General features: G+C 44.5%; 5 protein-coding genes across 5 annotated transcripts; 2 read left to right on the top strand and 3 right to left on the bottom strand.

Annotated features, from left to right (window-relative positions):
* Window positions 1–987: 987 nt before the first annotated feature.
* On the top strand, window positions 988–12,388 carry cabp7b (calcium binding protein 7b). Its single transcript, XM_029169429.3, has 5 exons — window positions 988–1,862; window positions 8,847–8,990; window positions 9,065–9,177; window positions 9,504–9,651; window positions 9,741–12,388. Exons 1-5 carry the CDS (start codon window positions 1,754–1,756, stop codon window positions 9,866–9,868), a joined length of 642 nt encoding a protein of 213 aa, XP_029025262.1. The 5' UTR covers window positions 988–1,753; the 3' UTR covers window positions 9,869–12,388.
* A 330-nt stretch (window positions 12,389–12,718) lies between these two features.
* zmat5 (zinc finger, matrin-type 5) lies at window positions 12,719–15,128 on the bottom strand. The gene is made up of 6 exons (XM_029169431.3): window positions 14,858–15,128; window positions 14,311–14,485; window positions 14,108–14,170; window positions 13,944–14,024; window positions 13,439–13,547; window positions 12,719–13,331 (listed from the first exon to the last, which is right to left on the bottom strand). The coding sequence occupies exons 2-6, from the start codon at window positions 14,435–14,437 to the stop codon at window positions 13,184–13,186; spliced, it is 528 nt and encodes a 175-aa protein (XP_029025264.1). The 5' UTR covers window positions 14,438–14,485; window positions 14,858–15,128; the 3' UTR covers window positions 12,719–13,183.
* Window positions 15,129–15,181: 53 nt separating this feature from the next.
* Window positions 15,182–16,465, top strand: LOC114867091 (cytochrome b-c1 complex subunit 9). The gene is made up of 2 exons (XM_029169432.3): window positions 15,182–15,351; window positions 15,523–16,465. Exons 1-2 carry the CDS (start codon window positions 15,214–15,216, stop codon window positions 15,565–15,567), a joined length of 183 nt encoding a protein of 60 aa, XP_029025265.1. The 5' UTR covers window positions 15,182–15,213; the 3' UTR covers window positions 15,568–16,465.
* Window positions 15,956–20,934, bottom strand: gal3st1b (galactose-3-O-sulfotransferase 1b). The gene is made up of 3 exons (XM_029169422.3): window positions 19,466–20,934; window positions 18,569–18,711; window positions 15,956–18,496 (listed from the first exon to the last, which is right to left on the bottom strand). The coding sequence occupies exons 2-3, from the start codon at window positions 18,709–18,711 to the stop codon at window positions 17,347–17,349; spliced, it is 1,293 nt and encodes a 430-aa protein (XP_029025255.1). The 5' UTR covers window positions 19,466–20,934; the 3' UTR covers window positions 15,956–17,346.
* Window positions 20,935–21,064: 130 nt separating this feature from the next.
* prodha (proline dehydrogenase (oxidase) 1a) lies at window positions 21,065–27,507 on the bottom strand. Its single transcript, XM_029169421.3, has 14 exons — window positions 26,987–27,507; window positions 26,693–26,901; window positions 25,674–25,708; window positions 25,204–25,353; window positions 25,007–25,071; window positions 24,815–24,931; window positions 24,634–24,713; window positions 24,466–24,547; window positions 24,121–24,213; window positions 23,887–24,033; window positions 23,626–23,801; window positions 23,444–23,542; window positions 23,165–23,253; window positions 21,065–22,647 (listed from the first exon to the last, which is right to left on the bottom strand). Exons 1-14 carry the CDS (start codon window positions 27,323–27,325, stop codon window positions 22,457–22,459), a joined length of 1,872 nt encoding a protein of 623 aa, XP_029025254.1. The 5' UTR covers window positions 27,326–27,507; the 3' UTR covers window positions 21,065–22,456.
* Window positions 27,508–27,709: the final 202 nt, after the last annotated feature.

Below are 27,709 nucleotides of genomic sequence, written 5' to 3' on the forward strand. Positions count from 1 at the left end.
AATGTTCAGCTGAAGGTTCTCACTGCGGTGTCTGTTGTCAAATGTGAATGTGTGAAAAAGACCCTGGTCGTTTCACTGTATATCCATCATCCTGGACAGAATGTGAGAGAAAACAGCCTCTGTTGTTGAGCTTTTCCTGCTCGTTCGGCAGAAGGCTCGGGTGCAGCGGAGGGAGACAATCCCTCCCCGTTCTGGGGGGAATAGACCTGTCAGTCCGGTAAACCCTTCAAGAGGCAGCCAGTGGAACCGCGTGCAGCTCTCCCCGCGTTTATCTGGCGTGAAGCAGCGCGGAAAGACGCGTTGCCCGCCGCGCGGGATGCGGGCGGCGTTTGTTTGCTGTGAACATCCATCACGTCCCAGAGAGTCGGGAATAGGACGTGCTTTTATGTTTTCAAGTGTCGTCTGTAGTGCTCTTCACGGGCTTCTAATGATGTGGTCTGATAGAGAGGCCGCCCTGCTTGTTGACGCAGCCGTTCTGCGGGTGAAGGTCTCACAGATGCTGGAGCCAATCTCCCCCGACCTTGGACGGGGGCAGAGAACAACCTGGACAGGTCACCGCTCCATCACAGAGACAAACGACGGCACGAGGACACAGAAAAGCTCCCGGTGTCGCTGCTTAGTCAATGATAGGCTTTAACATCACCTGTAACAACACCCTGAGCAATCTAGAAGCCGAATCTAGAAGCAGTGCTGTAAGTAACAGGCTTCAGCAGCTCCACTTGTTGCTGCTCTGATCCATTAAACGCCCCCCCCCCTGTTTATTGGCATCGCAATATTGTTGACCGGTGGGAAAATACAGAAAATCTCATTACAGGTGGACAGTGTGGAGACGGTCAATAGACTCCTCTGACAGGCAGCGGTATAGTGGAAGCCCAAATGAGACCCGAGCAGACAGCTGGAGAGAGAGGATCACTACCTCATACAGCGTGTCCGTGTCAGATGAGGAGGGGGGGGGGGAGGGGGAGGGGGGGGGGGTCACCCAGGATTCCCTTGAAGCTGCTCTCCAGGAAAAAAAAACGAAAATGGGGCAAGATGTGATGCGTCCCTCGTCCGCTGCATAGGATCAGCTCGCGTCGTATCGTCAGCGTCGTCGAGGCGTGTTTCGCTTCGATCTATTTATTTGTTTATTTATTTTTTAAGAGGAAGATGCTGAAACGTGGAAAGTGAGGCAGACTGTATCGGGAGTGGGCAGGAGGAGCGCGACGCGCTGTAGGAATCTGTACAATCAATAGGAACGCGATCGATTTTCAAACACTCGTGCGATTTAGCGTTGATTTTTTTCTCCATTCTTGCTGTGATGCAGAAGCTACACGTGGATAGAAGAATAGAAAAGCCCGGTTCTCCGTATTCGCGTCAAGATTTCAGCGCGAGCTAAACAATCTCCGATTGATCACCTGACGCGTCATAACCGTAATCTGGCTTTAATCTGCCTTAAATCCTCGAAAGTAAAAGTTTCAGGCGTCGTTTGAATGAAATGGCTGTGTCTGTTCGCCTCCTGTCGTTCGTACAATAACCAGAGGCTGGTTGGACACAACGTTGTTGTTCAAACGCTGCTTTTATTCACATTATCAAAAAAAAATAGGAAGGGGGGAGGAGGTGGTCAGCGGTTCACGCAGGAGCGGGATCCTGTGTGAACTGTGGGCGATCTAGTTTTGGAAACATCACGGACATCAGCAAAGGCTCGGTCTCAAAAACTCCGGAGAGCTAGACTCTATGAAGATCGCGACACAGTTGGTGGTTTCCCCTCGCAGAGATGCCAGTGCGTGCTGTGACCACCAGGTTCATGTACAAGGGACTTTGCACTATTCCAGATGTCCTCACCTACCGGACCCCTGTTAGCCTGCCTGAGGATGAGGTGGAAGGTGAGTCCTGACGGTGTTGGTCGCTGGATTGTGCTCTCAAGTTGTTGTTGCTGTTGCGATGTTAAGAAGGTTTCGCGTTTGAGTGAGACGCGGAGAATCGAGTCAGGACCTTGGAGAGCTCCCGTCGGTCACATATGTAACTGTACACCTGACGCAGGTCCTCCTGTAAGACGACAGTACCGACGCTCTCCAACACGCTGACAACATGTTTGGAGGTCTCACTGAATCTCAAACGCGCTGTTTCTGCTCTTTGCATGCGGCTACTTCTGTATTTTACACCTGATTTGTCTCTGTATTTTTGGGGGTTGGGTTCCTAATACAGTCATTTAAAGTATCTCATGATGATGATGACTGATGGCAACCGTCCTCATGACTTTCACCGATCCAAAACTTGTTTATGGCACCTGTGAGCCAATTCCAACTGAGTCTGTATTTGGACTAAAACAGAGGAAAGGCATCATGCTGTATTATACAGCCTCTTTTTGATGTTTGATTGAGTTGTATTCATTTTTAATGAACACAAATGTTACCGTTTATTAGACTCAGAGAAGCTTTAAAGCAACTCCTGCTGGAACTGTACCGCACTGTGCTGAGGATGGAAGCTTTGTTTGGGCAAATGGTCCTCACAGAGAGAAAGCGCAGCTGCCACTGATGTGGAACAAAGCCAGGCAGACTACAATAAAGAGATAACTCCAATCAGATTTGATCTCATAGTCTTTTATGCGAAGGGAATTCCATTTTCCACTCCTCCGGTCCATAGGTACCGTAGCCCGGGCCACAAGTGGCTGCCTGTCCTTGCTTACAGACACTCGGCTGACATTGAAAAAAAAATACACTATCTGCAATGACGGGAAAAATTTAATTAAAACGCCGGCTATGGAGGGAAGAACAAGAACAACAGGAAAACGTGGACGGCGTTTGACATTGCAGCAGAAGCTGCACAGTCACTGATGATACAGGTATTCAGGTAATGGAAAGGGGCCTTTATAAATTGGAGAGGCATTAAATATTCAGGACGTAGGGAGACGGAGCAGTCAAGCAGGAATGTATTTACGCAAGAAGGAGTCACATAATGCACCGCTACATTAGCAGTGTTTTACCTGTGGCCTCAGGGCAGACCCCCCTCAACCACACAGCCCCAAGCCATTGAGCTTGTAAAATAACCCAAACGGATCCTTTATTAGGTGCGGGCACTCAGGTGGACGCGGGCTTTGACTCAGCAGCCTCCCACTTTCTGACGAGTGCCCTTTACGCGGCTGCTGCGCCACCTGAGCAGCGTGGGAGCTGCAGTGCTGCAGTCCAGCACGTCTGAACGGAACGCGCCGCTCCTCCCCCAGAATGCGGCCCACCAACACACGCCGGCCCGTAAAATCTTCATTAGAGCCGAACACAAAGGTCGTCAAATCAAAGCAGCCCCGTAATTACATGTCAGATTCTGATTGTGGTGTTTCCCCTGCAGGGTTGGTGTAGAAACATCAGAAAATGTGACTTTGCTTTCGTTTCCTTCTTCCTGCATGTGCTTCTGCTGTGTGTTGTGATCTTTGTCCAGATTTTACAGGCAAATTCTTCATATGCACAGAATATTGAGGCTAAATAACTAAATAACTGCTTACATCATAGTACATGAGTATTTCACCTACTTCACCCACAGAATGCATTTTCGGTGTATTATTAGTATTTCACCTGCTCAGCCATGACCTGCGTTTCTTACTGATGATGAATGTTTCCAATACAATTCTCAACGTGACTATTTCACTGGCTTCGACTGGAGTCTTTGGTGACATTTATAAAATGACCTCTTCATTTAAATGCTCAAGCAGGAAGACAAAGTGACCTGTTACGTGGGAGATAATTGGGACCATTCATCTTTTAAAGAGAGAATTGAGACAGAATTATTTATCAGCGCTTTTAATGAGGATTCGCTCACTCTGTCACACACCTGTGGGAATAACACCATTTATGTGTAATTATAACAAATCGCTACAAAGATTTTCTCTCTTTTATAAATGAATAGTTATAGAAACCAACAACATTTGTATAATTATTCCAGTGGCATTTTTCAGACTCCCTGGAGGTGATGTGGACACCTCTGCTCTACCATCAGGATCTTTATTCAGCCATTTTATTTTTATTACGGCACTCGCAGTGTGAGACAGCTCTGTCAGTCCCATGCACTCCCAGCGTAGAGTACCTTCCATGTCACTGGGTTTGATAGACAGGAGCGAGGCACCTGCTCAGGATGGAGAGGATGCCGTTCGTGCTGGAGGCCGATGAAGGGCTCCCAGCTTGTAATGGATGTGGAGTTTCCGGGGAGCGTTTTGGAGCAGATGGCTGCGTGGACGGCCAAGGCCTGCTGCCCGTTCCTTTGCCCTTGTGTCATGCAGTTGTCATAAACCCTTGTGTGTAATCACGCCTCTGCTGCCGTGGTCGTCATCGCACCCCTGCTTGTACGGCTGTGCACCAGCCTCCGTGGAGTTGCTTCCTTTGTCTTTTATTCGTCATTCATTGCATCTACACTCGGGCTAATTTAAACATCCAGTGTCTCAAAACCAGCAACAAGACAACATTCAACGCAGTATTTATGCTCATAAACACACCCATTAAAGCTTTATGTGTGTATTTACAACATTTCTGTGTGGATGTTGTTCAAAGCGTTTCCCCACAGCACAGTATTAAAACCAAAGTCCTGAGTCACGTCCAGCGCAGAACGCGTGAACGTCTGGGAAGACGGAATAAATCCTAAAACACAGACTAACGTGCACTGAAAATGATGGCTGTCTTAAATGATAATATTCTGTGCCCGTTATATTAAAGTGATTATTCAAATGTACTATTATCAGATATTTAATATTTTCCATCAAACCAATTCATTAAAAAAGACAAATGTATCTTATCTCATTTGGTATCTCACCTTGTCAGCGCTACTGCTACACATGTAAATTACTGCCCATAACTTACAGTAAACTAGCAGAGTCGTGTTGACAGAGATAAGACTGATTTTATGGATCAGTAGTCATGACTTCCAGGCAATTACGGCCCTAGAGGTCTTTACAAGTGTATGTGACTCCTCAGCGCCTCGTTGGTGGAGGATGTGAACAGTATTTATAGATCAGACTGGGTGGGAGAATCCCCCGGACGTCAGGACGAGCGCACGCAGTACGACCTGCCACATATACTGAACGTTAGAACCTTCTGTGCTCAGAGACAGACAGTGTCTGTGGAACACTGGTGTCTGGAGAGATTCACTATCACAAACAATGTCACTTTGGGCCGTTACAGGATGTTAATTATGTCACCGTCCTCTCTCTCCCCTTGTCTGTCCATCAGAAGCGGACGTATTTTATTCACTTCATTATTCTGAGCTGTGGGACACAAAACAGACGTAGCTGTTGAACCAACAAACAACTTAGCTACACAAAATGCAAATACACTTAAGGATCGTCGAACCTTGGTTCAGAAGTCTTAACATGAGTCCGAGAGATCTGGCGAAAGCGCAAACACAGACAATAAAGCCGAGCTCAGGCTTCCAATAGTCCTTCACCAAAGTGATTAGGTCAAGTAATTTTAACTGAGCTGCAGGTAGTGGGAGTACTTTAAGTACTTTTTGACAGCAGGAGTTGTTTTCTGCCACAGGGCCCAGCAGGTCTTCACCACCTAGTGTGTGTGTGTGTGTGTGTGTGTGTGTGTGTGTGTGTGTGTGTGTGTGCGTGCGTGCGTGCGTGCGTGCGTGCGTGCGTGCGTGCGTGCGTGCGTGCGTGCGTGCGTGTGTGCGTGTGTGTGTGTGTGTGTGTGAGAGAGGCAGAGAGGCTGTAAATCTGCCAACAAAGCCAGAGGTGAGCTATAAATGTGAATTTTGATGATGGAGTGTACAGGTTCATGTATATGTGATGAGTCTCCACATGCCCTGTATGAATAGGTCTGTGTCTGAAGCTTCAGTGGCGTAAATCAAATTCTGCATCTCTAATTTATGTTAAACAACAGACAACAGGTCAGTCTACAGTTGCCCTTTTAAAGTTATTAGCTGTTTATTTGCAAACGCTGCATCTTGGTTCAGCACAAAAGATTCTGTTTGATCAAAACCAGTCGAGTGCAATTAGTGGGAAGATCCGATGATGGACACGAGGCCTTATAATGACTGGTCTTAGAGAAAGTTGAATTTGACTTCTAATAAAACATTTAATCCTGTGTTGGCTGACGATGAACCCTGTGGTGAACTGCGTGCTGACTTACGTTCCCTCAGAGCTCCTTAGGAGACTGAAGCCCGCCTGCCGTTTCTCTCTAATCCTCAGTTCCCGTGGAGACAGGAGACCTCTTCATCTGCCTCCTGCTGCGTTAACTCTGTTACTGTGTCCTGCACGATGTCATGATTGTTACGGAAGGTGTGTGAAGACGTACAGTTGGTGGATCTGTCTGTTGTGTTGTTTATAAAATCTATGTACCAACATTCATCAACTCCACAGGAATCACGGGATAATAAGATTTCTCAGCACCACTAGAACAATAATTAAACAATAAGTATTGTTCTAGATTTTAGTCAAACCATTGACTCAGTCATAGACTCTTAACTGGCTCGAAGCCATTATTTGGGATCTCCCCAGTTATTTAGGTGAGAAACATTCACTGGCCTTTGCCCCGAGCGGCGGCACCGACTCTGTGCCAGCGTGAGCTTTTTGGCACCAGCCTCCATCACAGACATTTTTAGTGGGGAAGGAGCCGGCGTGAATCACTGTCGGCCGGTCAGAAAGGTCAGCGGGATCGGCCCGTGTTAGCTCACTTGGAAGGTCAGCAGACTTTAAAGTCCCGGGTTCAGATGTCACAGAATGCTCTTTGAAGTTGGAGACAAAACAAGCTTCTAACAAATCGCACGCGCGCTCTAAAAACGACGCCTCTGACATTTTCAAGGACTTCTGGGATCGGACCAGGCGACGAACCGAGGGGCGGGTTTCAGCCTCTTTGCTCCGCAGGTCTGTCTCTATAGTTGGTCTAAATGCCACCAAACCATCAATCAATATTTAATTTAGCTCGTGGAAGGAAAATGAAGTGATACCGCTTTTGTCGTGTGAATCGCGTTAGCTGCTGCTCGAGGTTAAAACCTAGAAACACAAGGAATCAGCGCATTCTCGTCACGCTCACTGTTATTGTGATTGCTTGTCGTCTTTTTTATGTCCGTGACCACTCTAATAAATAAAGCGGTTGGTCTCCATGTGATTAATAGGATACAGCATGTTTGTCATTGCAACCACCCATGACCGTGTTTTTATCCTTCACTTGACTCTGACTCCTGATGACGTCATTTGTTTGACTCATTCAGAGTCATTACCTCAATCCGTACCTGCACTTGCATATTTAATGGCCGTGCCTCCGCGTTTTAGTCACTGATCGCATTTTACAGTTAATGTTAATGATTTGATTATGGCTTTTTAACAAGATGACATTTGCGCTCAACGGTTTCACTCCCTTCAACGGCCGCACAATTAGCGCTAAACGTGTCGTGGTGCAGACCTTGATGAGTCGCCTCCGTGGGGGAAATGCTGAGAGAATTCAGCTTTTAAATTCCCGTGGTTGCGTAGAAGGCGGAGTCGTGCCCTGACCCTGACATCAGATAACTGAGCAGCTGCACCGCAGCATCGCAGCATCGCAGCAGCGCGCGGTCGCTTAGAGGCTCTGATCAAGGACTCGCAGAAAACAAACCCAGAGTAGGAGCCTGTTTTTGTGTAACATATGTGTGTGTTTACATCCACTTGCTTCTATTTTAAGCCCCATATGCTGTTTAGATTTTGTTTCAACTTTCTGCATCCTAGTAATAATCTACATACATATATATATATATATATATATGGACCCATAGGAAAATTCAGATGTTGACACGACTGCTGTGAATAAATGCTCAGTCTCGGGAAGGAAGACAGTTTTTAAAAGGTTTAAAAGTGCTCATCATCATGTCAGGAATATAAACGTTCACAGCTGAATTTTCTAAAAGCATGTTATAGATTATTTATGAGTTTAGGAGTCTCTGGGGCTTCATGTGGGGGTAAAGGTTGTGTCCTTGTTATGGTTGCATCTTTCCATTTTTTAAAATATTCCTTCCTCACGCTGGAACAATCAGCAGTCCAGCCACTGCTCCGCCGGCTCAGTGAATTCATTACTCGTCACTGACACCAAAGGTCACGACATTGAATCTAGGGTGGTGCTGAAGGAAGATAACACAACTCGAGCAGCGCTACGAGCTGTAATTTAGACAAATATGTTGGGCCTGATATGTCGAGACGCTGCCACTTGTCCAGAAGGAGCTCGATTTATGCGCCGACGGCCGGCCTCTTCTGGTTCAGCCGCTATTTTCTCACAGGGCTTTCGACTCCCACTGAGGGCTATCGCTTGTAAAGCGCACAGAAGATGGATGGCCAACGCCTGCCTACTCATGGGCTCGCATAATAATTAAAGGTGGAGCTCGCCCAATCGCATGCTCCCGCGCGCATTCGTTTTCACCACCACAGGCTCCAAAGCTCTCAACGCATAAACAATTGAAATTAAATGATAGCCGCTCTTGGCGTGGGAGGGCTACCCAGCAAAGTGAATACTGGACGGAGGCCATACTTTAATTTGTAGCCTTCAGACGTTCTCACATATTGACTCGCGTGCATGAGTCACTAATCTATAGTAGCACATAACTACGCCAACCGGTGACGGAGAGTCTTATATTTGAGGATCTACATCTAAAAGGACCACTGCACTTCGGCCTTTGATGTGCAACTGCACCTTTTACCACTTCAAACAGAATACTATGAAGCTCGGCTGAGACAGGAGCCCGACGGCAGCGTGTCTGCTTTATTTACTGGAAACACTTAGTAGCTAATTAGAAACACAGTAAGCTTTAGATACAACCAACAGGAAATGACAAAATAATAAATAATTGAAATTAAAAATATCAATAAAAATATAAATGTGACAGTGATATATCTGCCCTTCTTCTTCTTCTTCTAACAGAGATTCGTGAAGCTTTCAAAGTATTTGACAGAGATGGAAACGGCTTTATCTCAAAGCAGGAGCTGGGGATGGCCATGCGCTCGCTGGGCTACATGCCCAATGAAGTGGAGCTGGAGGTCATCATCCAGAGGCTGGACATGGACGGTACGCCTCGCGGTAGGCGTGAGTGGTGTGTGCGATCCACGCGCTGACGCATCTGCCTTGGTCTCGTCCACCAGGTGACGGTCAGGTCGGCTTTGAGGAATTCGTCACGTTGCTTGGGCCCAAACTCTCCTCCGCTGGGATGCCGGATAAGTTCCACGGCGCAGACTTCGACTCAGTCTTTTGGAAGGTACCTGTTTATAGCCTCTGCTTTATCCGTTGTTATTCTACTCTCCTTCCTCTGGGACATGTACTCGCGCTTCCAAGTCATTTTAGATAAATATACGTAGCATTTTTTCTCACACGAGGTCTTGACCTTCAAACGCCCTTGACACCTACAACCTGCTGATTATTGCACCACATGTGGCTTCACTGTTGCTTTTAGCTTCATGATCAAACGATCTGTTTCGCAAACGAATCGTCCCACAGGAGCCGGCGAGCCCCTCGTTTATTGCCGACCTGCAGGTTTTGTTGGTCGCTGAGGGGCGTCTCTTAATTACTGTTGTGTTCTCCCAGTGCGACATGCAGAAACTGACTGTGGACGAGCTGAAGAGGCTGCTGTACGACACCTTCCGGGACCACCTGACCATGAAGGACATCGAGAACATCATCATGACCGAGGAGAGCCACCTGAACAGCCCAGAGTCCCACGTAGACATTGACAGTACGTCCTAAAGGTTTGACTTCAGGCTTTAATGCTCTAATGAGGCCTTCACGTCTTCTAACACTCTTTCTAAATGTTCCTTCCCACAGCGAGTCCAACTCAACAGGAGAAACACACGTGTGTGCGTAAAAGCCTGATTTGTGCCTTTGCCATTGCATTCATCATCAGCGTTATGCTCATCGCAGCGAATCAAATGCTTCGCAGGGGAATGAAGTAAACACACACTAAAGGATGGACACCCAACAGTAAATGTCAACCAAATTACTCAACAGTTTTAGCTCCATAACCTTATCACCGCTTCTCTCTATAATAGATGAATTGATGTCACACAGTGGTTCCTGATGCCCACTGATCATAACACACCATGAAAGAACAGAAGGAATAACAGAAAGGCATTCCAAGGGCTGATTAGAATCCTACAGCTGTGGCATCGCACCAATTCAGAGTTCTGATGTTTTCTAAGAAACATGTGGGTGTACAGTATGTGCTGTAGTGATAGCTGTGCTGTGTCCAATGTATCAAAACACTTAATGTTGTTCGAGAACCCTGCATTTGAAATGCATCCAATAATGACTGTGCTGGTGATAGTAATAAAGCAATATTAAGTGTTGATGAGCTGCATATTACTTAGGTTTAAATAGCTTAAGAACTTGAGGCCAATTGACTGTGTACTGCATGACGTGTCTGTGTTTGTTCTAGTGTGCCAGAGGTAGAACCCGTCAGTTGAATAGAACCGGTAACACCTGTGATCGCGATCTCACCAGGAGAGTAGCGACACTGTCTCACACGACTTATAAAACCTAGGGTCACTGACTTTAAGGAGAACTATGCCCCAAAGCGTATGTTAATACCACACCTCATGAAACCCAGATTTACGGAGCAGCACTGGGCGAGTGCAGGAGTTCTGGAGCGAGGCTCACGCTTCCATGCAGTCAGAGAATCATTCATTTGTGCCTGGATCATTGGAGCAGTTTCATTCATCGTACTTTTAGAGTGCGGCCGAGCATGTAGAGACTGGACTGTGTTCAAATGAACACTGGACTGGAGCTTTGAGATGTCCATGAAATCTAGTCCGCAGACACGTTCCCCTCAGGATAAACTCTAAGAATGTAGTGGAAACGCTGAGTATTCATCCAGTTTAGATGTTAGCGTGAATCCATTAACCAAATACCTGTAGAAGCAGCGACATTCTTATTAGGGGATTACAGTGAGCTAAACATCAGCACGGCAGCATCGTCCTTGGCACGTTAAGCTTAAGAATAACCTCCCAGAGCTAACAGCATATAGACAGCTGAAGAATAACACATGGTCAACAGAAACAACTATCAATACAGTTAGGATTTAACAAGTCATGCTTCTGCTTCAGCCAACGCGCAGGTCCCTGACATGCAAAAGAAACACAAATCCATCATGCAAATAAGAGCAAGTGGAACAAACTGGTGACCCTGAAGAGCACTGCTACACAGACGCTGAGCTACAGGGTGTGATCGTCTGCCACGTGCTGGAGAAATCCCACAGTGTATTTCTATGACAGATGACATTGTTGTTTTAAACTCGGCCGGGTGATGCGGTTTAAAGCTCTGGTTGAGGTTTCTTGGCCGAGCAGCCGGGGATTGCTTTATAAATTAACCAGCTGTTTTCCCAGGTGAGACGTGACAACCCGTAGGCGTGAGATTAGAACTGCACTGAAAAGTGAACTCTTAATTAAAAGCATGACACGAAATTCCTCTACGCAATATCCACCAAGGCACCAACAGCAGGTGGAACAGGTTTTTGAAACATCAGCCACCGCTGCATCACACAAGCTACTAACTGTGAACAAATCCAACCATAACAAAACCCAATCACATAAGAACTGTAATATTTGGTCTGAGCAATGACACCATGCATGCCGACTAAACTAGAAATAAATGAGTGTTTAATGTGTGTGAGATCAAATCTTAAATTCTGATGTGTGTATTAAAAATAAATATGCAATTTGTAAAGTGACCATTGCAAACTAAAATCTCAGTATTTTGACATTTTGCTATAAATGTCAGTTGGATGTGCAGACAATGTAAAAGTACTTCACAATATGCTGTGAATAATAATTTAACATATCATGAAAATGTTGTTTTTTGGCTTTTACATGGACCACCAAAACAACATATTGTTTAAAGTATAACATGGTTATATTTTCTTACTTGGGAAAGTGAAACATTCAATTTATGTGATTTTATTATGAATGTAAGCATAAAGTTTTATAAGAAAAAAACAGAAAATACTGAAAAAATATCAGGTTTCTGATGTTTGATTTCCAGGTTGCCTGGACGTTATTGTGTGGATTAGGGACATGGCACTTACATTAACGTTTCTGAGTTGTTTTATTTTACAAATATTTGTCAGATTTGACAAGTTTTACTAAATGCTATATTTTTTCTTGCACTTTTTATCTCATTTTCAAAACTAGATGATACAAAAAAGTATAAAACAGCAAGAATCATTCTGGCAATAAAACTAATATATATATATATATAAATAAATATAGCTGCTGTTTAAGTATGAACTACTTATATGACGTCACATTACCTCTCTATGTGAACATACCACATATGGTATAAGTTTTGTGTGAATATAAAACAAATTTATTGGGTCAAATCTTGTCTAAGACATATGAATAGTATTGTGTCCTATTCTGTAGGTTAGTGTTTAATGATGTACACTTTGATGGGTTGTCTTAACAGGCGTCTTAACACATTTCATTCGTAGCTGTCTTCTGTTCTGTGCCTTTTCTTACAGTACTAAAACTGCACTCAAAATCATCAATGGTGAAAAGATGGTGGAGTATATTTTTAATGTGATCTAAATACTGTTATGTATTTTATTTTCTGCTTCATTATCCTCTGGCCTTTCCCCAAAGTTTCCCTAATATTTGTTGCACCATACTAATGAGTGTTGAGATTGGGAATATAATGTGCCATTTTATTTCTGTAACTGCACATTACTGCATCAGTTATTCACTAATGTAAGTGGTGTCTAGATGCATGTAGCATAATAAAAACAAAAGCTTTAAAAAAAACGAGCCGGCTGTTTGTTTTCTGTTTATCAATGTAAAACTAAGAAAGAAAACACGATATTCTCATTTTGTTTGAGTAAAGAAAATGAGAAACACACATCTTGAAGTCCGACAGAAAAGCATTAGTGAACATTAGTTAGTTCCCATTTTCCAGTAAATGAGTTGAGTTCCTTTGCTCAGTCATACTCTGTACCTGTGTCCTTTTGGGAGCCAACTTAACTTAGCATCTTTAGCAAAATGTAAAAAAGAAACACTGTTGTACAAAATATGCTTATTGGTTTGCAAAATAATGTCTTCCATTCAAAATAAGAAGTAGCATTAATGATCTTCGAAAAATCAACAGAGATCACCATTTGAAGGCTTCAAGTACAAAGGTGACACTATGTCTTAAGAGCCTCATTCTGTAACATTCCTACTTTCTATTAATGTCACATTGTCAGTTTGCTTGACAGTAATTTGGAGCACAATGGGAATATCTCAACCCCACTCAGTTGTCACTCTGACTTTCCATCCACCTGGAGGAGGAGGCAAAAGTGATGGTGGAAGGTCAGGGAAAGCCAGGAGCTGTTGAGGGATCTCACTTTCTGTTTGCTCATCTTCACTGTCCTCTCTAATTTTTGGATCTCTGCAAAGATAAATAATTCCACAGCTAAATTCTAAATCAACAGAAATAATTATTATTTATGTTAACCATGTATGACCAAGTACTAATAGAAAAATGAATGTGCATACCCCTTGCTAATTAGGGCCGCCAGCTTCTTCTCCCTTCTGGAAAGCCATTCATCTATATTTCGCTGAGGCTTCTTACTGTCCTCTGAGTCCTCTCTGTGGTGTCTTTCATCTAAAATCAAAAATCGAATGCTTACAATTCAGTCATTTGGATAAAATGTACTTGAAAACCTCTATACAGTAATAGCAGCTTTTAATGTTTTTAGGGAATACATGCGTTTACTCTCTGTGTTTAGAATTCAGTTTAAAAAACATCTGCAGCATTATAAATCAAGCTGTGTTGCACGCAAGACATTAGCAACCTAAAAGATGGTGAGAATCTATGACATGAATGGGAATGTTCATTCAGTAATCACAATGTATATGTATAGTAGAAGAGCAATATTTATACATTAAAAATATATGTAAAGTCTATTGAAATATTATGTGAATTATTGCTTTGAGTGTGTCATTGTTCACTTGAAAGCTTTAGCCTGGTAGACAGCACCACCTGTTGGCTCCACCTTACCTTCCACCTGTCTCTGTAAGTTGCACAAATCTTCTTCAGACATGTGAGAATATCTGCAGTTTGGACCAAAATCACAAATCCCTAAAGAAAGATGATCACAAGAATTGACTTCATATATTTTACTCATTACTAGACAGACACTTGTTGATGAAATTCTATGTTACCTTTCTGGAGAAATTTTCTGCAGGGTTTCTTGGTTTGCTCATCATGCAGAATGGCTGCAGTGTCTGTAAAGCAAAACACACATACATGGCTTTTTATGCATTATACCACTTTAAACATAACAAAAAAACTTTACATAAGGAAAGTCATACAATTTATACTAGAAACTGTTAACCTTGGTTACCATCTAAACTGCATGCCTCACCTCTAAAATTGTCATACCAGGCCTTTTTAGCTCTGTGATGCTGAACACCATTCAAATGTTTCTTCCTGTTGTGCATGTTGTCCTGAAAGGACCGGTCACAATAGTCACAGTAGTATCTCTTCCCCATAGTGCAGCCTAATGTGTTCAAACTTGTGCAATGTCACCTTGTAAAGTTCTGAAATAGAAACATATTTATGTTAATTGTATTTCATGATCAATAGAAGCCCTACAGGGTTACTGTTACATACAAACAAACAAAAACATGGTTAGTGCGATGCAGAAAGGTCCACTGACCTTTTTAAGGCTTTTTTTGTTTCTGATCAACCCTTTTAATGCAACTATTTCCTTATGAAACATTGCTATAACCATGTGACAGACAAACATTTGCTACTAACTGAGGACACGTTTTATATTCCTTCCGACTACTGCCCTAAAATATTTCTGTTGTTTGAAAGCATTTTTGCAATTTTTAACACACCTTAATGTAGCTTTCATCTTCCGGGTATACAATGTTTTTAAAATATTTATATTAATTAGTACTACTTACCGAACACGACGTATTAACACTAACATTCCCACATTTATGTTTGTAGCTTTGGTGACTTAGTAGCACTCATGCTAATTGTCACTATTAAATCGGCAAAAAATCTGGTTTTATACTTTAAAAAGACAAATCAGTAGTGATCGCATTCTCATCTTGACTAACATGTATATATGCATATATATCAAACATGTAATTATTCTGGACAAAACTATATAAAAAGAACATTCGTACTATGAGTACTAGCAGCAGCTAAAATTACGGTATCCGCGCAGGGTCAACAACGTTCGACCATACGATATATTTGTCAAACGGAAGTTTTCTGCCACAGCTTCCGGTCCTGCGCACTGCACCACACAGACATGGCGCTCGGCAGTGTGTATAACCTGCTTTTCAGGAGGACGTCTACGTTCGCCGTGACCATCATGGTCGGAGCTGTCTTCTTTGAACGACTTTTTGACCAAGGCGGCGACGGGATCTTTGAGCACATCAATCGAGGAGTAAGAGTCTCCAGTTGTGTTTTAATGCTCGTTTTATGGTGACCTTCGCAGAGGGCGACGCTGTGCTGTCGATGTTAGCGACGCTAGCTTAGCCGCTGTGTCTCTTTGACATCATAAATACATTCCATCGCCCATACGCAAATTCTTAACGTCATTAATCTGCTTTTCCAGAAACTGTGGAAACATATCAAACACAATTATGAGAAAGACGAATAGGTCGAGGCTCCGGGACTTGTCCAAGGATGAAGCGCCGCTGTTGTCACACTTCCATTGTGCATTCTTCACCTGAGAGTTCTGGCCAGGATCAGGGCAGCAGCTACGGCGGACTTTCCAGGCCACCATGAAGATTTAATAATGGATCCTGTCACCTCGCTTCTCCTCCTTGTTATTTGTGGCGTCCTCATTTGCCCTGAATATTGTGGATGGTTAAATTAAACATGTTTGTCTTACACAAGTTTTAAAGTTTTAATTATAGTTGTTTTACAATCTGGCTGATACATAATTTGAACCATAATTTCTATAAAACAAAGTAAATTCAGTACATGACAACATGTAAACAAAGTATGGGTATTAATATTTAGTTTAAAGAGAACAGCACAGTTGCTAGACTAGACCTGTGGGTGTAACTTTATTGCAGTAGTGCAGTATTTACAGTACATTTCTAGCAGTACATCATGGCTCATTGACACAATACTGTACAAAACATTGCTTCTATGTATCTGCTCTATTAGTAGATTCCACTGGTTTATATTTGTATTCTACAAATGGGCAAAACCAGTTTCTCTTTAGGGTAACATCTATGTCCTGAGGGTTCAGGTGTTTCACTGTAAAACGCCATGTTGTCATGAACAGATTTGCTTTTTCAGAAAGAGCATTTATAGACAATAGTCCTGTTAATTGATATCTATTTTAATCTGTTATCTGAATGTCACCCTTAGGATTGGACAGGTAGATTGGAGTGGAGGGGGGATAAATATGTATATATAGAAACATCAAAAGCTAAACATAATACAACCAACAGCCAAAAATAATAATTACCAGTAATATCATTGTACAATTTGGTTATGTGGGCTCTCTCAATTTTCACTAAGTAATAAAAGAAATTTTAAATTGTGCTTGTCACTACTAATAAGACCCCTGGGGTCTTGGTTATGGTTTCCCTTTTAGTAAAGGTTCAGTCTCTTGGTACATAATTCTCACTAATCTCCAATCGCTTTATGAGAGATGCTGGAGACAATCCCAGCTGTGATTTGAGCAGGAGACAGGGAAAACCCTGGACACGTCACAGACAGACGACCATCCATTTTAGTACCCGCATGTACAGGCAATCCAGAGGAACTCGACTGCATGTCAGGTCAAATAAAATAGGGTTATCCACAAAACAGGCGACAAGTCAAAGCAGGTGAATGAGAAAAAAAGATTCAAAGTTATGTAAACAAACATTTAGTTTTTTAGGTATTTTTGCATACATTATGGTTTGTGGATATATATACACAGTATAAAACATACAATATGATATTTTTACAATCTTCATTATACTGTCTGCTTGAAGGTTATTTAGCACATTACTAATGAGACATAAATCTTGTTGCACTGTGTTGGTTTCATACTTCTTTTTAGATATTTTTTCTAGGAACGTTGCTTGTTTCATAGTTATTTCACAGACAATGATTTAAGCCATTACTGCTTCTCTGAGTGATGGCCTGTGGGCACGAGCACTCTTGCGTGTGGGTATCTCATAGTTCCCACATAGCACCATAGGAAGCAAGTAAAACTTCCTGAGCTGCATCCTCTGCAGCGATTTTAGTGACTGGTTTCACATTTCAGGCCTCAAAACACCCTGAATCATAAAACCTTAAATGTTTCACAGATCTCGCCCATAGCCAGCTGGGTTAGGCTCCAGCACCCCCGTAACCCCACATATGGGAATAAGCGGCTTGGAAAATGGATGGATGGATGGATGTTTCACAGCTCACACTAAATAAGTACTTCAAATCAAACTGTGAAAACAGCATCTTTTACCCACCCCCATAGACTAGTAACCCACAGGCTTACACCCAAGTCAGATAAGTACTGTATTTCAGGCGTGAGCATTTTTTCACAAAATAGTTTGAACTGAGGATCAACATCTGCCTTCACGTTGTAACCGAGGATGGACGACTCTCCGACTGGCTGCCACGGCTGGAAATGCCGGTCCCGAATCTTTTCCGCTTCGACGGCATCCCCACCCTCAACACAGAGAGCCTTCATCTCAGCATTCCTCCTCCTCAGCTCCTCCACCTCGCGTCTCATCCTGTCTCTGCCGTATGCCTCTACTCTGGCCCAGAAGATGGCAGTAAAGTGCCGATAGAGTTTCCAGTCGGCTCCGTTCCACGCTAAGGCCGCGGCTCTTTGCTCAGGGGTCAGCTGAGACACAGATGAGCCTTTGCGGGCATTCAGCTTAAAATACAGAATGTCCTCCATAGTCCAGCAGAGCCTGTCCTTAAGCAGGATGAGAGACTCCTCGAAATATTCTGCTATAAGGACCAAATCAAAATGTTTCGTTAAGTTGTCAATATACATGGGAACTCGGGGATCATCGGCTTCAAGGTTGTTATCAAGTCCAAAGTCAAAAAAAAGCAGATTTTTAAGATAAAATGAGTTGTACGAGTCCGGGCTGTAGAAGTCCTGAGGCCTTTTTAGAAACTCTGCCAGTTTGTTGTCTCCCTTCAATCTCCACGTGAAGGGAACAGTTCTGTGGTAATAATGGAAGGAGGACTCAAACAGGTCCGCTGGGTGGCGCAGGATGGTGACGTACACGGCGTCCGGAGGCAGCAGCTTGGCCACTTCTCCACGGTTGAAGCGCATGTGGTTGCAGAGGATGTTGAAACACGCCCCCGGCCTGTAGTCCTTCACCTGGGAGCACTGGAACGGCGACGGGTAGAAGAAGTCGTTGCGGCCGTCGGGGAAGGCGAACCTGAGCCTGTGCTTCTCCCCGAACCTGAAGAGGATGTTGAGTATGGTGCTGCTGGCAGTTTTGTGGGTCTTCATGAACATGATGTTGTGCGCGGGGGAGCACGCTGACTGGGGCTTTGTGCTGCGAGAGGGAGCGGTCGCGTTGGTTACCAGTCTTCCCACAGCGAGAGGACACGTATCCTCATAGACCCTGTGAGTAAACAACATGCGCCAGTGAAGGGACCTGTTTGAGTATGAAAATGAAGCACGCTTAAATATTTACCTTTTCTTTGCTTGCGCGGAGTTCGTCAAGCTGTACAGCACCAGCATGATGTTGGTGAATAAAACCCAGAGGATCAGTCCTTGCACCACGGGTGTGCACCTGTTTCCTTTGAGGCCGAACATGGTTAAAACCCAAATCTGCATCTGGAAACGAGAGGAAGAAACGCACTGGGACCTCCTGCTCCACACCTTCGGCTGCAAACGTCTGTTTGCTCAACGAACCACAGAGCAGCCGTGCAAACTCCTAATTACCCACTCACCTCAGGTTATCTCACGTCTACGCGCTCTGTAATTACAACCTAAAACACCTACAATGAGTCGCGTCACTCTAACGTGAGATATGTACACATTTTTTAATCTGAATTGTGCAACCTGTATGGGTTTCATTGTTCAATACAATAGAAAGGTTTTGATTAATCAAAGGAATGAAACTGTGAATGAGACTGGGGACGAAGAACGCTTACACATCACTCTTTCTGAGCTCCCATATTTACATTTAAAACATGCCTTTGGTTCTCCACAACAAAGAGCAGAGGTGGAAAAGGAGAGAGCCACAGGGTTAGAGCCGTTTCTAATAGCGAATGAAGCAAACCTGAATATGAAAGTGATCACTCCAGGTGAATTAAAATCCACGTAGGACGAGCCTGCTTTGCCTTTTCAGATTGGATAATGTTTTGTTCTGTTTATTCTGACTAAATCCTTGGCTTCACATTACGGATCTGCTGTCGTATTATTGTGCTTATGATAATACGACAGGTTTAAATACTAACAAAAGCACCTGTGTGTGTCAGCGCCATGAAAAGTCGCTGCAGGCGACTGGGATTCCTCCCTAGATAGAAGAAAAGCCTGTTTTCCAGCCAACTGTGAGAGGAATCAGTCAGACTGACTCAGCACTCACCTGTGAACCGGACCGGGCCTGGGTTCCGCTCCCGTCCCGTCCTGCTCTGGACTAACTCCTCCAGCGGAGTTGGGTTCCAGCCAGAAATCCGAGACAGCGACTGTTCTCCCGTTGCTCCGAGCCGAACAGGAGGATAATGAACATGTGACGGTGTCTGGTCTCACGTCCAGCGCATTGTTAAACAGAAGGCACCGCGCCGAACGCCGCAGAGAAGAATGCTGGCAGATTGCGGAAGGCAGTGGGTCGGAAGAGGGTTGAACCTAATAACACGGTAACACGAGTTGAATGAAATAATAACAAGAACTAATGATAAAAATGATTTCATTTAAATAAACTATTAAAAGTAAAAAAAAACGCTGAGTTGGAATCAGAATGATCGGTGTCTCAACAAAAGATGAGTTTTAGGAGTTGGGAGTTTTTCCACGAGACTCGAGCAGCGCATGTAAAGTGAGGCGTCTGCCCCCATAGTCAACAACCAAGAGTCTCTCGAACCAAGGCCTTTGCATAACCAATGTTTATTTACCACGATACCCGATTGTCTGCTCGCACACACGTGTCACGCCGAATCTTCTGCACGGCTGTCAACAACATTCATTCATTCATTCATAGAGTTTCATTGCGCGTTCATCGCGTTCATCTTCCACCCGAGACGGGAGGAGCGCAGTTCATGTAATGTTTCCTGTAACTCTGCTGATGGATGCGTGGAAGGATGGGTGGATCCACTCTGTTGAAAAAGCCCCGCAGTCGGACAAAGCACTCGTGGTTTCGACAGCGTGATGCCCCGTGGGTGCGGCGCTGTTCTGCAGATACCAGGTGTTGTCTCTTGAAATACGTGGAAATTGGAACATGGATTTACTAAGAAACAGTAGCGGAAATAAGCGGTACAGGTTTCATTTTTCCTCGTTGCCTGCATTTTTTTAAAAATTGTATTATTTATTTATTTATGTATTTCAAGCATGTATATAAAAGACAACAACATGTTTATAGGTAATAACAACAACCAACAACTATTCATATCTATCATCCACACATTATATGCTTGCTTGGAGTATAAGGAAGCAGCTAAAACCAATTGTGCGTTTCTTCGGATGAAATCCTGTCAATTTGCCGCTGGCTGAGCGGATGTTGACTTTGGCTGCAGCGGGTCACCTCTGATTCAGCAGGTCACATTGATTTGGCAGGAGCCCGCACGGCTTCTGTGGCAATAGCTGCAGCCATCGACGTCGCTGACCTTGGAGTGCGTCAGAGGACAATCGGACCCGTGTTAAGAGGCGATAAGAGCGGGCTCGGGCCTTGACGGTCACGCAGTCGCTGTGGCCACAGGTTGGAGAAGGATGCGCTTGAGTCTGAGATCCTGTAGACTCCCCCTCAACAGAGCATCTCAGCATTGTTGAGGGCCTGCACCTGTAGAAAGTAGCTGGTGAGCACAGCTGGCTGTCGTTTCATAGATTTTTTTAAGTTTTAAATAGTGAGACCTCAAGGTCAAATGAGTAACAGGTAAACAACACAGGAGTCTTTCTGAGACTTTATTACAATTGAACTCATTTCTAAGCATGGATCAAAGCAAGGGAGCAAAAACCACACAATTAAAAGTCCTGGTACAGTGCTATAAGTTTTTATTTACAAAAATACAGTTTTATAATTAAATGTATTTTAACTTGCATCCAATGAGGAGTACACTCAAAGACTAGACAACCCGAAACCACCAGCCTTTCATAAAACCTCCGTATAACAAACTGACTGGCAGAAACAAATGGCATGTACCTGATACTATATGCAAATGCTCCTCTGTCCATAAGTTACCTAGAAACAAAACCACAGCGCAGGGCGGCTGCAGCTGCTGCTGCTGTCGGGATGTGATGAACTAAATACTGAGACAACATTTGAATTTTGCTTGACAATGACAATAACACTCCAGAGGAGCCGGTGCCTTCATCATCAACAGTAAATCATCTGGTTCGTGTTACATTTATGCGTCAATGAAAGTCATCATGTGAATCCGTACATGGATAAAAATGTTTATGGACCAACAGCATATCTATCAAAAACAATATAAATGACCGACTTACTGTTCTGCTCCTACTGTTCAGGTTGGTTAAAAAGAAACATTGAACACGGTTTAAGCTACAAAAGTATTTACAACCCGACTGTGCAGTGAAACCAATAAAACCAGTTGTACTGTCATTTGTGTGTAGTCTCCAAGAAATATGACGAGGCACTTTGGAACAACAACAAAAAAAAAAGATAAAGTGAACTGAACACACAAACAAGTACACTTCCTTGCACAAAACAACATAAGGTCCAGTTAAACTAATCGTGAATAAACTTTCTAATCTACAGTGTTGTAATACAAGCCTTTCTTGAACAAACTTTAAAAACATATTTGCAGGCAAATATTAATCAAATTCAAACTATTATTAAAATCCTTTTGTCTTATAATACTTTGATTCTTTTATATTAATAAAATCTTTCCAAGGGAATAAATATTGTTTTTCCTGATGCTTGAAATTCTGTTTGAGAAATGTCATTTATTTTTAATTTACATCCGCCACCAATCTTGCACGTAAATGGCACCTCCCACTCCTCCTAAGTCCACAAGAGCTTTAGACTTAGACAGCTTCTGTTTTAGTTTCCGAACTACGCGACCTTTAATCCTAGCAGCATTTTTTCTGTCTCCTTCCAGTTGTCTGCTCTGTGTAGATGAAACCATGCAGGCAGAGCAAGCAAAACAAAAACTGAAACCTCGTTATCTGACCTACTTTTTTTTTTTTAAATCACTTTCCTTTTTACATTCAAACAAAATGCTCCTTATACTAGTTTATGTTTTGATCTAGAACTCATCCAGTTCGACCACATATCACGCCACACTCCCATTTAAACGAAACCCAACACAGTAGGTAGGACAATAAGCAGCCGCTAGGAGCGAAGCTACCGGCGGCTGTGCAGTCACACGGTGGAATGCTTACAGACACATTCATGTGGTGGAGCCACTCAGTAGACGGGCTTGAAGGAGATCTGTCCCGCCGCCAGCCTGCGCTTCAGCTCCTTCCACAGCAGGCTGCGCTCTCTCTGCGAGCCTTTCATGAAGCCGCGGTTCTCCTGAGCCCGGCGAGAAAGGTAGGGAATGACCTCATTCACCGGGCCGTAGGGAACGTACTTGTAGACTGGGAACCCTGCCTGACCTGTTTGTGAACCATAAGAAATGGGTTTAAAATCACGAGAAATGACCTTGCTGTAAATAAAGACTGGATTATTAAAACACTAATATGTTAAGATGAGTTCAGCCGATATCTGAGAGCTGCTTTAGATGGAAGCTCTGATTAACTTGATGAACTCTCCCACAACCAAAAAAGCGAACAATTAGATTGTCATAAATCTGACATGAAGAGGACACAGCGTTCTAAGAAATGTCATTTGGCTACAATGCAAAATTTCACCACAGAGAAAAACATGTCGTGTCATGCTGACACGCAAAAAACCTTTGGTGACAAGCAGTTAAGCCTATTGAGAAATGAGTTCTTTGCTCCCAAGATATTTATAGATGGAATGTATAGATCTACGTTATGTAGGGTGAGGGGTGACGCTGCTGAAAAGCTGACTTCTGCAGCAACGTTTCAGCAGTCGGATCGCGTAACGCGGGCCGTGCGTGATGCCGCGCTTCACCATAGGCTGCTAGCGCGTGAGCTGAGCGGAACATACCTAGCGGGAAGCTGATCTGGTCACACATGCCCAGCAGCTGTCCAAAATAAACTTTATTCTCAGTGGGGGAGAGGCCCATCTCGTTCATCCTGAAAATCAGAAACACACATTCCACAAGGGCGGTTACGTAACGAAGCTTTCACGTGAAATCTCCGAACGCAATATTACGCATCAGCTCAGTCCAATAGGAATAAGGCTTGAGCACAACATGAATGAGGCCTTTTAAATATTGGTGTGTGTGTGTGTGTGTGTGTGCGTTTCTCCGGGTCTGGAACATACTGTTCTAGGGTGAATTTCACGGTGTCCTCATTGTGAGTCGCAACCATGACGTTTGCTTTCCTGCTGTGCTCGATCTCCTCCAGCACGTACTCCAAACACCTGAACAAACAGGGCAGAGGCTCAGGATGCACACGCGCAGCTAATCCACCAACGGGCCTCGAAAAGAAGAATTCAACACGTACTTATGGTACATCCTGTTCGTGGCTTCATAGTCGGGGTTTATCGGGTCCTCGTAGCCGATTTCCTGGGCCCGGGCCCTCTCCTGGTACATGTAGGCTCCTCGGACCAGCTTGGCCCCGAAGTACCAGCCTTCTCGCCTCGACAGCTCCACGTCCAGGGTTACATTGTCATACGCTTCCTAAAGACAATGAGGGTTCATACACAAGATGGTTGGATGTGTGTAATTGTCAGTGAAAGCTGCGATGAGGAACGTGCAGGGTCACCTTCAGGTAACACTGGTACGTGTTGAAGATAACAGGCTTCTCTCGGTTGAACCTCCTCTGCATTTCCAGGGTGAGTCGACTGATGGCGGGCTGGAAGTACGTCTGCTCTGCATCGACCATCAGTCTCACCCCGTTATCCAGAGCGTGCTGGGGAGCGGAAGGGTGACAGAAATCAGAGCGGGCCGTGACCGGTCCCTATAAACCAGCGCCTCATTCACATCCTGAAGGGCTCACGTTGGCCAGGATGTCCACCCTCTGGAGCATGCGCTTCATCTGCCGCTCCTCCTCGGCGGTGAACCTGTTCAGCAGAGACTCCAGCTGGCCCGTCTGCACACACAACAACAAGCCACTCAGCGCTCGCGTGCTCCGTGATAAACAGGAACGGTATCAGCCCGCGGCCACGAGGGCCCACGTTGGGCGTGGACGTCCGTCTGATACTCAAACAGTGTCACTCCCACAGCAAACTTCACAACTAATGTCTTGCATTGCTGCTGCAAACTGGTTTAACTTTTAATGGGGATTAATTTGCTCAATATATTTTAAAATGGATTAACCAATGCACGCGCACAAAGGACACACCTCTAGGTTTGGCACCATCAGCAAATTGGAGATTTTTGTTGTATCGTCTATTAAACTGTTCCAGTCCAGAAGATCTATCGTTCTGAAAATAGGATGCAAAGACATGTGACTCTGCAGACTCCAGAGAATTATGTAAAATGCCTTCATAACATATGAGTGGACTCTTACCCAGACACACCCAGCTTCTCCCCGCTGAACCAGTTGTCAATTTCATCCCTAGATCCAACACCCAACTTGGTCAAATTTTCCTAAAGAGAAATACTTTAATGAATAAACACAGATATATGTTCTGTGAAGTACTGACTGCTTAGAGAGAGTCCATTACTCAGCATTAGACCTACTATCTCACCTTTAGCTGGTCCAGCTCCAGCTTCTGCTCCAAAACCATCATTTCAGATTTTCCCTGCAGTGCAGCCAGGAAGTTAAAGAACCGTCTCCACTTAACCAGGACCTCTGAGAACTGGAGCTGGAACACATTCATTATCAGGTTATAATAGTGCATTTGAGCCACGTTACAAAATGTCCTTCAGTTCCCACTTACTAGGAACTGCGGGCGTCCCAGAGCCGTCATTTTAATGGCAGAGAACCCATCAGCAGAAGCTCCACCTGAAAACACAAAAGGATTTATCTCACTGGGGCATAACCCATCTATCATAAGGGTGTCACTTCATTATCATTTTCATACAAACTAACAGAGAAAATGTTTCTTAATTATTTATCAGATCCCGTGCCACGAACCAGAGGCTTTGATGCAGTTTATGAACGTCTCCATTTGGTTGTCACATTTGGCCTCATCCGCATAGAAGTAGGTGCGAGCGCTGATGACGCCCCCACGCCGGTCCCCAAACTGACGATGAGCCTTGTACTTCCTCTCACGATGATCAGCGCCTGGGAGATTATTTTTTAATAACATCTCAGCATCCTCACCATTTAGATGACATTCACAAATTAGAATACAAAGTTGCTGCCTGAGATTGAGAATTTGAGTTATAAAACATTTGTTTCAGGCGAGGTGCATTTATTTCTCTATGCATTTTTATGTGAACGATGACCCCTTTAACATGTTTGTTCTCCTGTTACCCACTAGAGCCAGATATAACCAGTGCTCTCCAGGTTATGTTCACATGGTTGCATGACAGCTCAGGATGAAGCAGCTCAGATGATGCAAGCAGACGCTCTATACAGAGCACGTACACACACATACACACCTGGACTTTCCTTTTCTGCTTCGGAAACACACGAACTGAAAAGGAGAGATTAGAATTAGGTTTATTTATTTATTCAGTCTTTCTTATATTAGACCTCAATGATCTTGTTGAACTTACAGTTTCATGCAGTTCTGGCCTACTTGTCTACACGTGCTGTGACATTAGAGATGCACACTGAAGTAATGTGATCACTCTGAGCTAATAGCTTCCCTGTCTGTGACAGGGAAGATAGCCTTGGCAAAGATGACCAAACACACACTCAAAGTGTTTGTTTTACTTCCGTGAAGGTTGAGTGAGTTAATCCTGTTAAAAGACACAAGCTCATTTTAACTTCTGTGTTGCGCAACACTGCCAAGCATGTGCCTGTGCCTCAGCGTGAGAAGGCTATTCATGAGGTCCAGCCTCCTACTGGAGAGCCAGCTCAGCCAATCAGAGGAGAGGGGTCAGTCCCAGCCGACCAATAGCAGCCGACCACCGTCTCCCTGTGAGAAGAGGCATATGATTTTGATCGAGGCTTGTTTATGTGGTGAAAATATAACCAGGGGTTGGATGACTGGCGTGACCAGTAAATACCAACACTTGTATTTAAGCCTTTAGCAGCACGTTGTGTACATGTGGTTTAGGGCTGGCTCACACACTAGTACATGATGAACCGTGGGTCCCACGCAATGAGCTAGTCATGGGGTCCACACAGCTGGAGAAAATAAAAAGGTAGAAATGATGTGGACTTAACTCCACTCTTTTTGGCCTGATTATTGAAATGAAATGCAATCAGTGTTGAACTTGCACCTCGTTTATAGGAATGGGCTGCATTGAGAACTGTGCCAGCTGAGACCCAGGGAACCTTACACAAGAGGCAATTTGAATTTGAATATGTTACACAACCCAAAGTGTTCTCATTTGAGAACACCTGACACAGATTAGAGTTTAACTCAAATGTGTGTTTGCTTTAGCGCACAAGAGCAGCGCTCAAGATAGTGTGAGCTCAGACCCTCGTGAGGGCGGTGAACAGGACTCACTCCATTTCCTTCCTCTCTGCCTCCTCTTGTGTCAGGTCCTCCTCGACGCTGTAGTCCAGAACGGCCCCCACGCCGAAGGCCCGGTTCTTCTCGATCAGAGGCTTGATGGCGTTGTGGTCCTCGCCCGCCACGAACTGGCCGTAAAACGTCATCTTCATCAGCCTCTCGAACAGCCTCTGGCCCAGAAGCTTCTTGCTCAGCTCCATCAGCTGGGAACAAAAACAGAGGTCACAACCAAGAGCACGCGCTCGAACAGCAGCGAATCGGCCCCGGCAGTCGCTCTGTTTATCTCACCTCCTTGTTCTTTTCGACCAGCACGTCGACGGTGCAGAGTTTGAAGACCAGCAGACTCCGGATCAGCTCCAGGTTGCCTTTGCTTTTATACGCTTCCTCAGTGTTGTCGAAGTCAATGTGGATCTCGCTCCTCGGCGCGTCGGTCGCTTTGATGCTCTGGCTGATGAGCTCCACCGGCACTGCCTCCACCACGGGGCAGCCGTCCAGCGGCTGCTCCTTGTCCTCGCGCCTCCGCGTGGAGGCCACCGACGGGCGACACCTTCCGAGCGAGAGGTGCGCGTTTCTCAGGTTCGCGGAGCTCGTCCTGCGGAGCGCAGCTAGCAGCTTGGCGTACGCCATGGCGCCTCTTCCTGTCTGAGCGGCAGCCCACGCACCACCGCGCACTTCTTGCGTTATAGTGAGCGCGCGCCCAAAGTCGTCGCGTGCCGGGGCGGCGCCACGTGTTACATCACAGGGTCCGGCGTCACGTGCAGACAAGCGCCGATAAGAGACCCTTCTTTGACCGCACAGAGGAGAACGTAGCCTCTCTATTACTATATTTGGACATGTAGCATAAATGACCTGCACTGTTTATAAAGTATAATAATAATACGCAAGCATTGATCTCAAACAATGAGAGATGCATTTGTACCAAATGTTTCCTAGTAGATAACATCAGTCTGTATAATAGTGCAAAACGTACACAGCACGTAAACACATATTATTTGTTAATTAGCACAACAC

This window comes from Betta splendens, chromosome 12 (genome assembly GCF_900634795.4).
Source record: "Betta splendens chromosome 12, fBetSpl5.4, whole genome shotgun sequence".
Lineage (NCBI taxonomy): Eukaryota > Metazoa > Chordata > Actinopteri > Anabantiformes > Osphronemidae > Betta > Betta splendens.

Excerpts from the sequence above, each read along its gene's own strand:
- cabp7b (XM_029169429.3), top strand. The coding sequence starts at position 1,754 with ATGCCAGTGCGTGCTGTGACCACCAGGTTCATGTACAAGGGACTTTGC. Across the intron at positions 9,178-9,503 it reads TCGACTCAGTCTTTTGGAAG|TGCGACATGCAGAAACTGAC; the intron begins GTACCTGTTTAT and ends GTGTTCTCCCAG. Across the intron at positions 9,652-9,740 it reads GTCCCACGTAGACATTGACA|CGAGTCCAACTCAACAGGAG; the intron begins GTACGTCCTAAA and ends TCCTTCCCACAG.
- zmat5 (XM_029169431.3), bottom strand. The coding sequence starts at position 14,437 with ATGGGGAAGAGATACTACTGTGACTATTGTGACCGGTCCTTTCAGGAC. Across the intron at positions 14,025-14,107 it reads CAGAAAATTTCTCCAGAAAG|GGATTTGTGATTTTGGTCCA; the intron begins GTAACATAGAAT and ends ATCTTTCTTTAG. Across the intron at positions 13,332-13,438 it reads GCGGCCCTAATTAGCAAGGG|AGATCCAAAAATTAGAGAGG; the intron begins GTATGCACATTC and ends TTATCTTTGCAG.
- LOC114867091 (XM_029169432.3), top strand. The coding sequence starts at position 15,214 with ATGGCGCTCGGCAGTGTGTATAACCTGCTTTTCAGGAGGACGTCTACG. Across the intron at positions 15,352-15,522 it reads TTGAGCACATCAATCGAGGA|AAACTGTGGAAACATATCAA; the intron begins GTAAGAGTCTCC and ends CTGCTTTTCCAG.
- gal3st1b (XM_029169422.3), bottom strand. The coding sequence starts at position 18,711 with ATGCAGATTTGGGTTTTAACCATGTTCGGCCTCAAAGGAAACAGGTGC. Across the intron at positions 18,497-18,568 it reads TCCGCGCAAGCAAAGAAAAG|GGTCTATGAGGATACGTGTC; the intron begins GTAAATATTTAA and ends GTTTACTCACAG.
- prodha (XM_029169421.3), bottom strand. The coding sequence starts at position 27,325 with ATGGCGTACGCCAAGCTGCTAGCTGCGCTCCGCAGGACGAGCTCCGCG. Across the intron at positions 25,709-26,692 it reads GCAGAGAGGAAGGAAATGGA|TTCGTGTGTTTCCGAAGCAG; the intron begins GTGAGTCCTGTT and ends TCTCCTTTTCAG. Across the intron at positions 24,548-24,633 it reads GAGAAGCTGGGTGTGTCTGG|AACGATAGATCTTCTGGACT; the intron begins GTAAGAGTCCAC and ends TCCTATTTTCAG.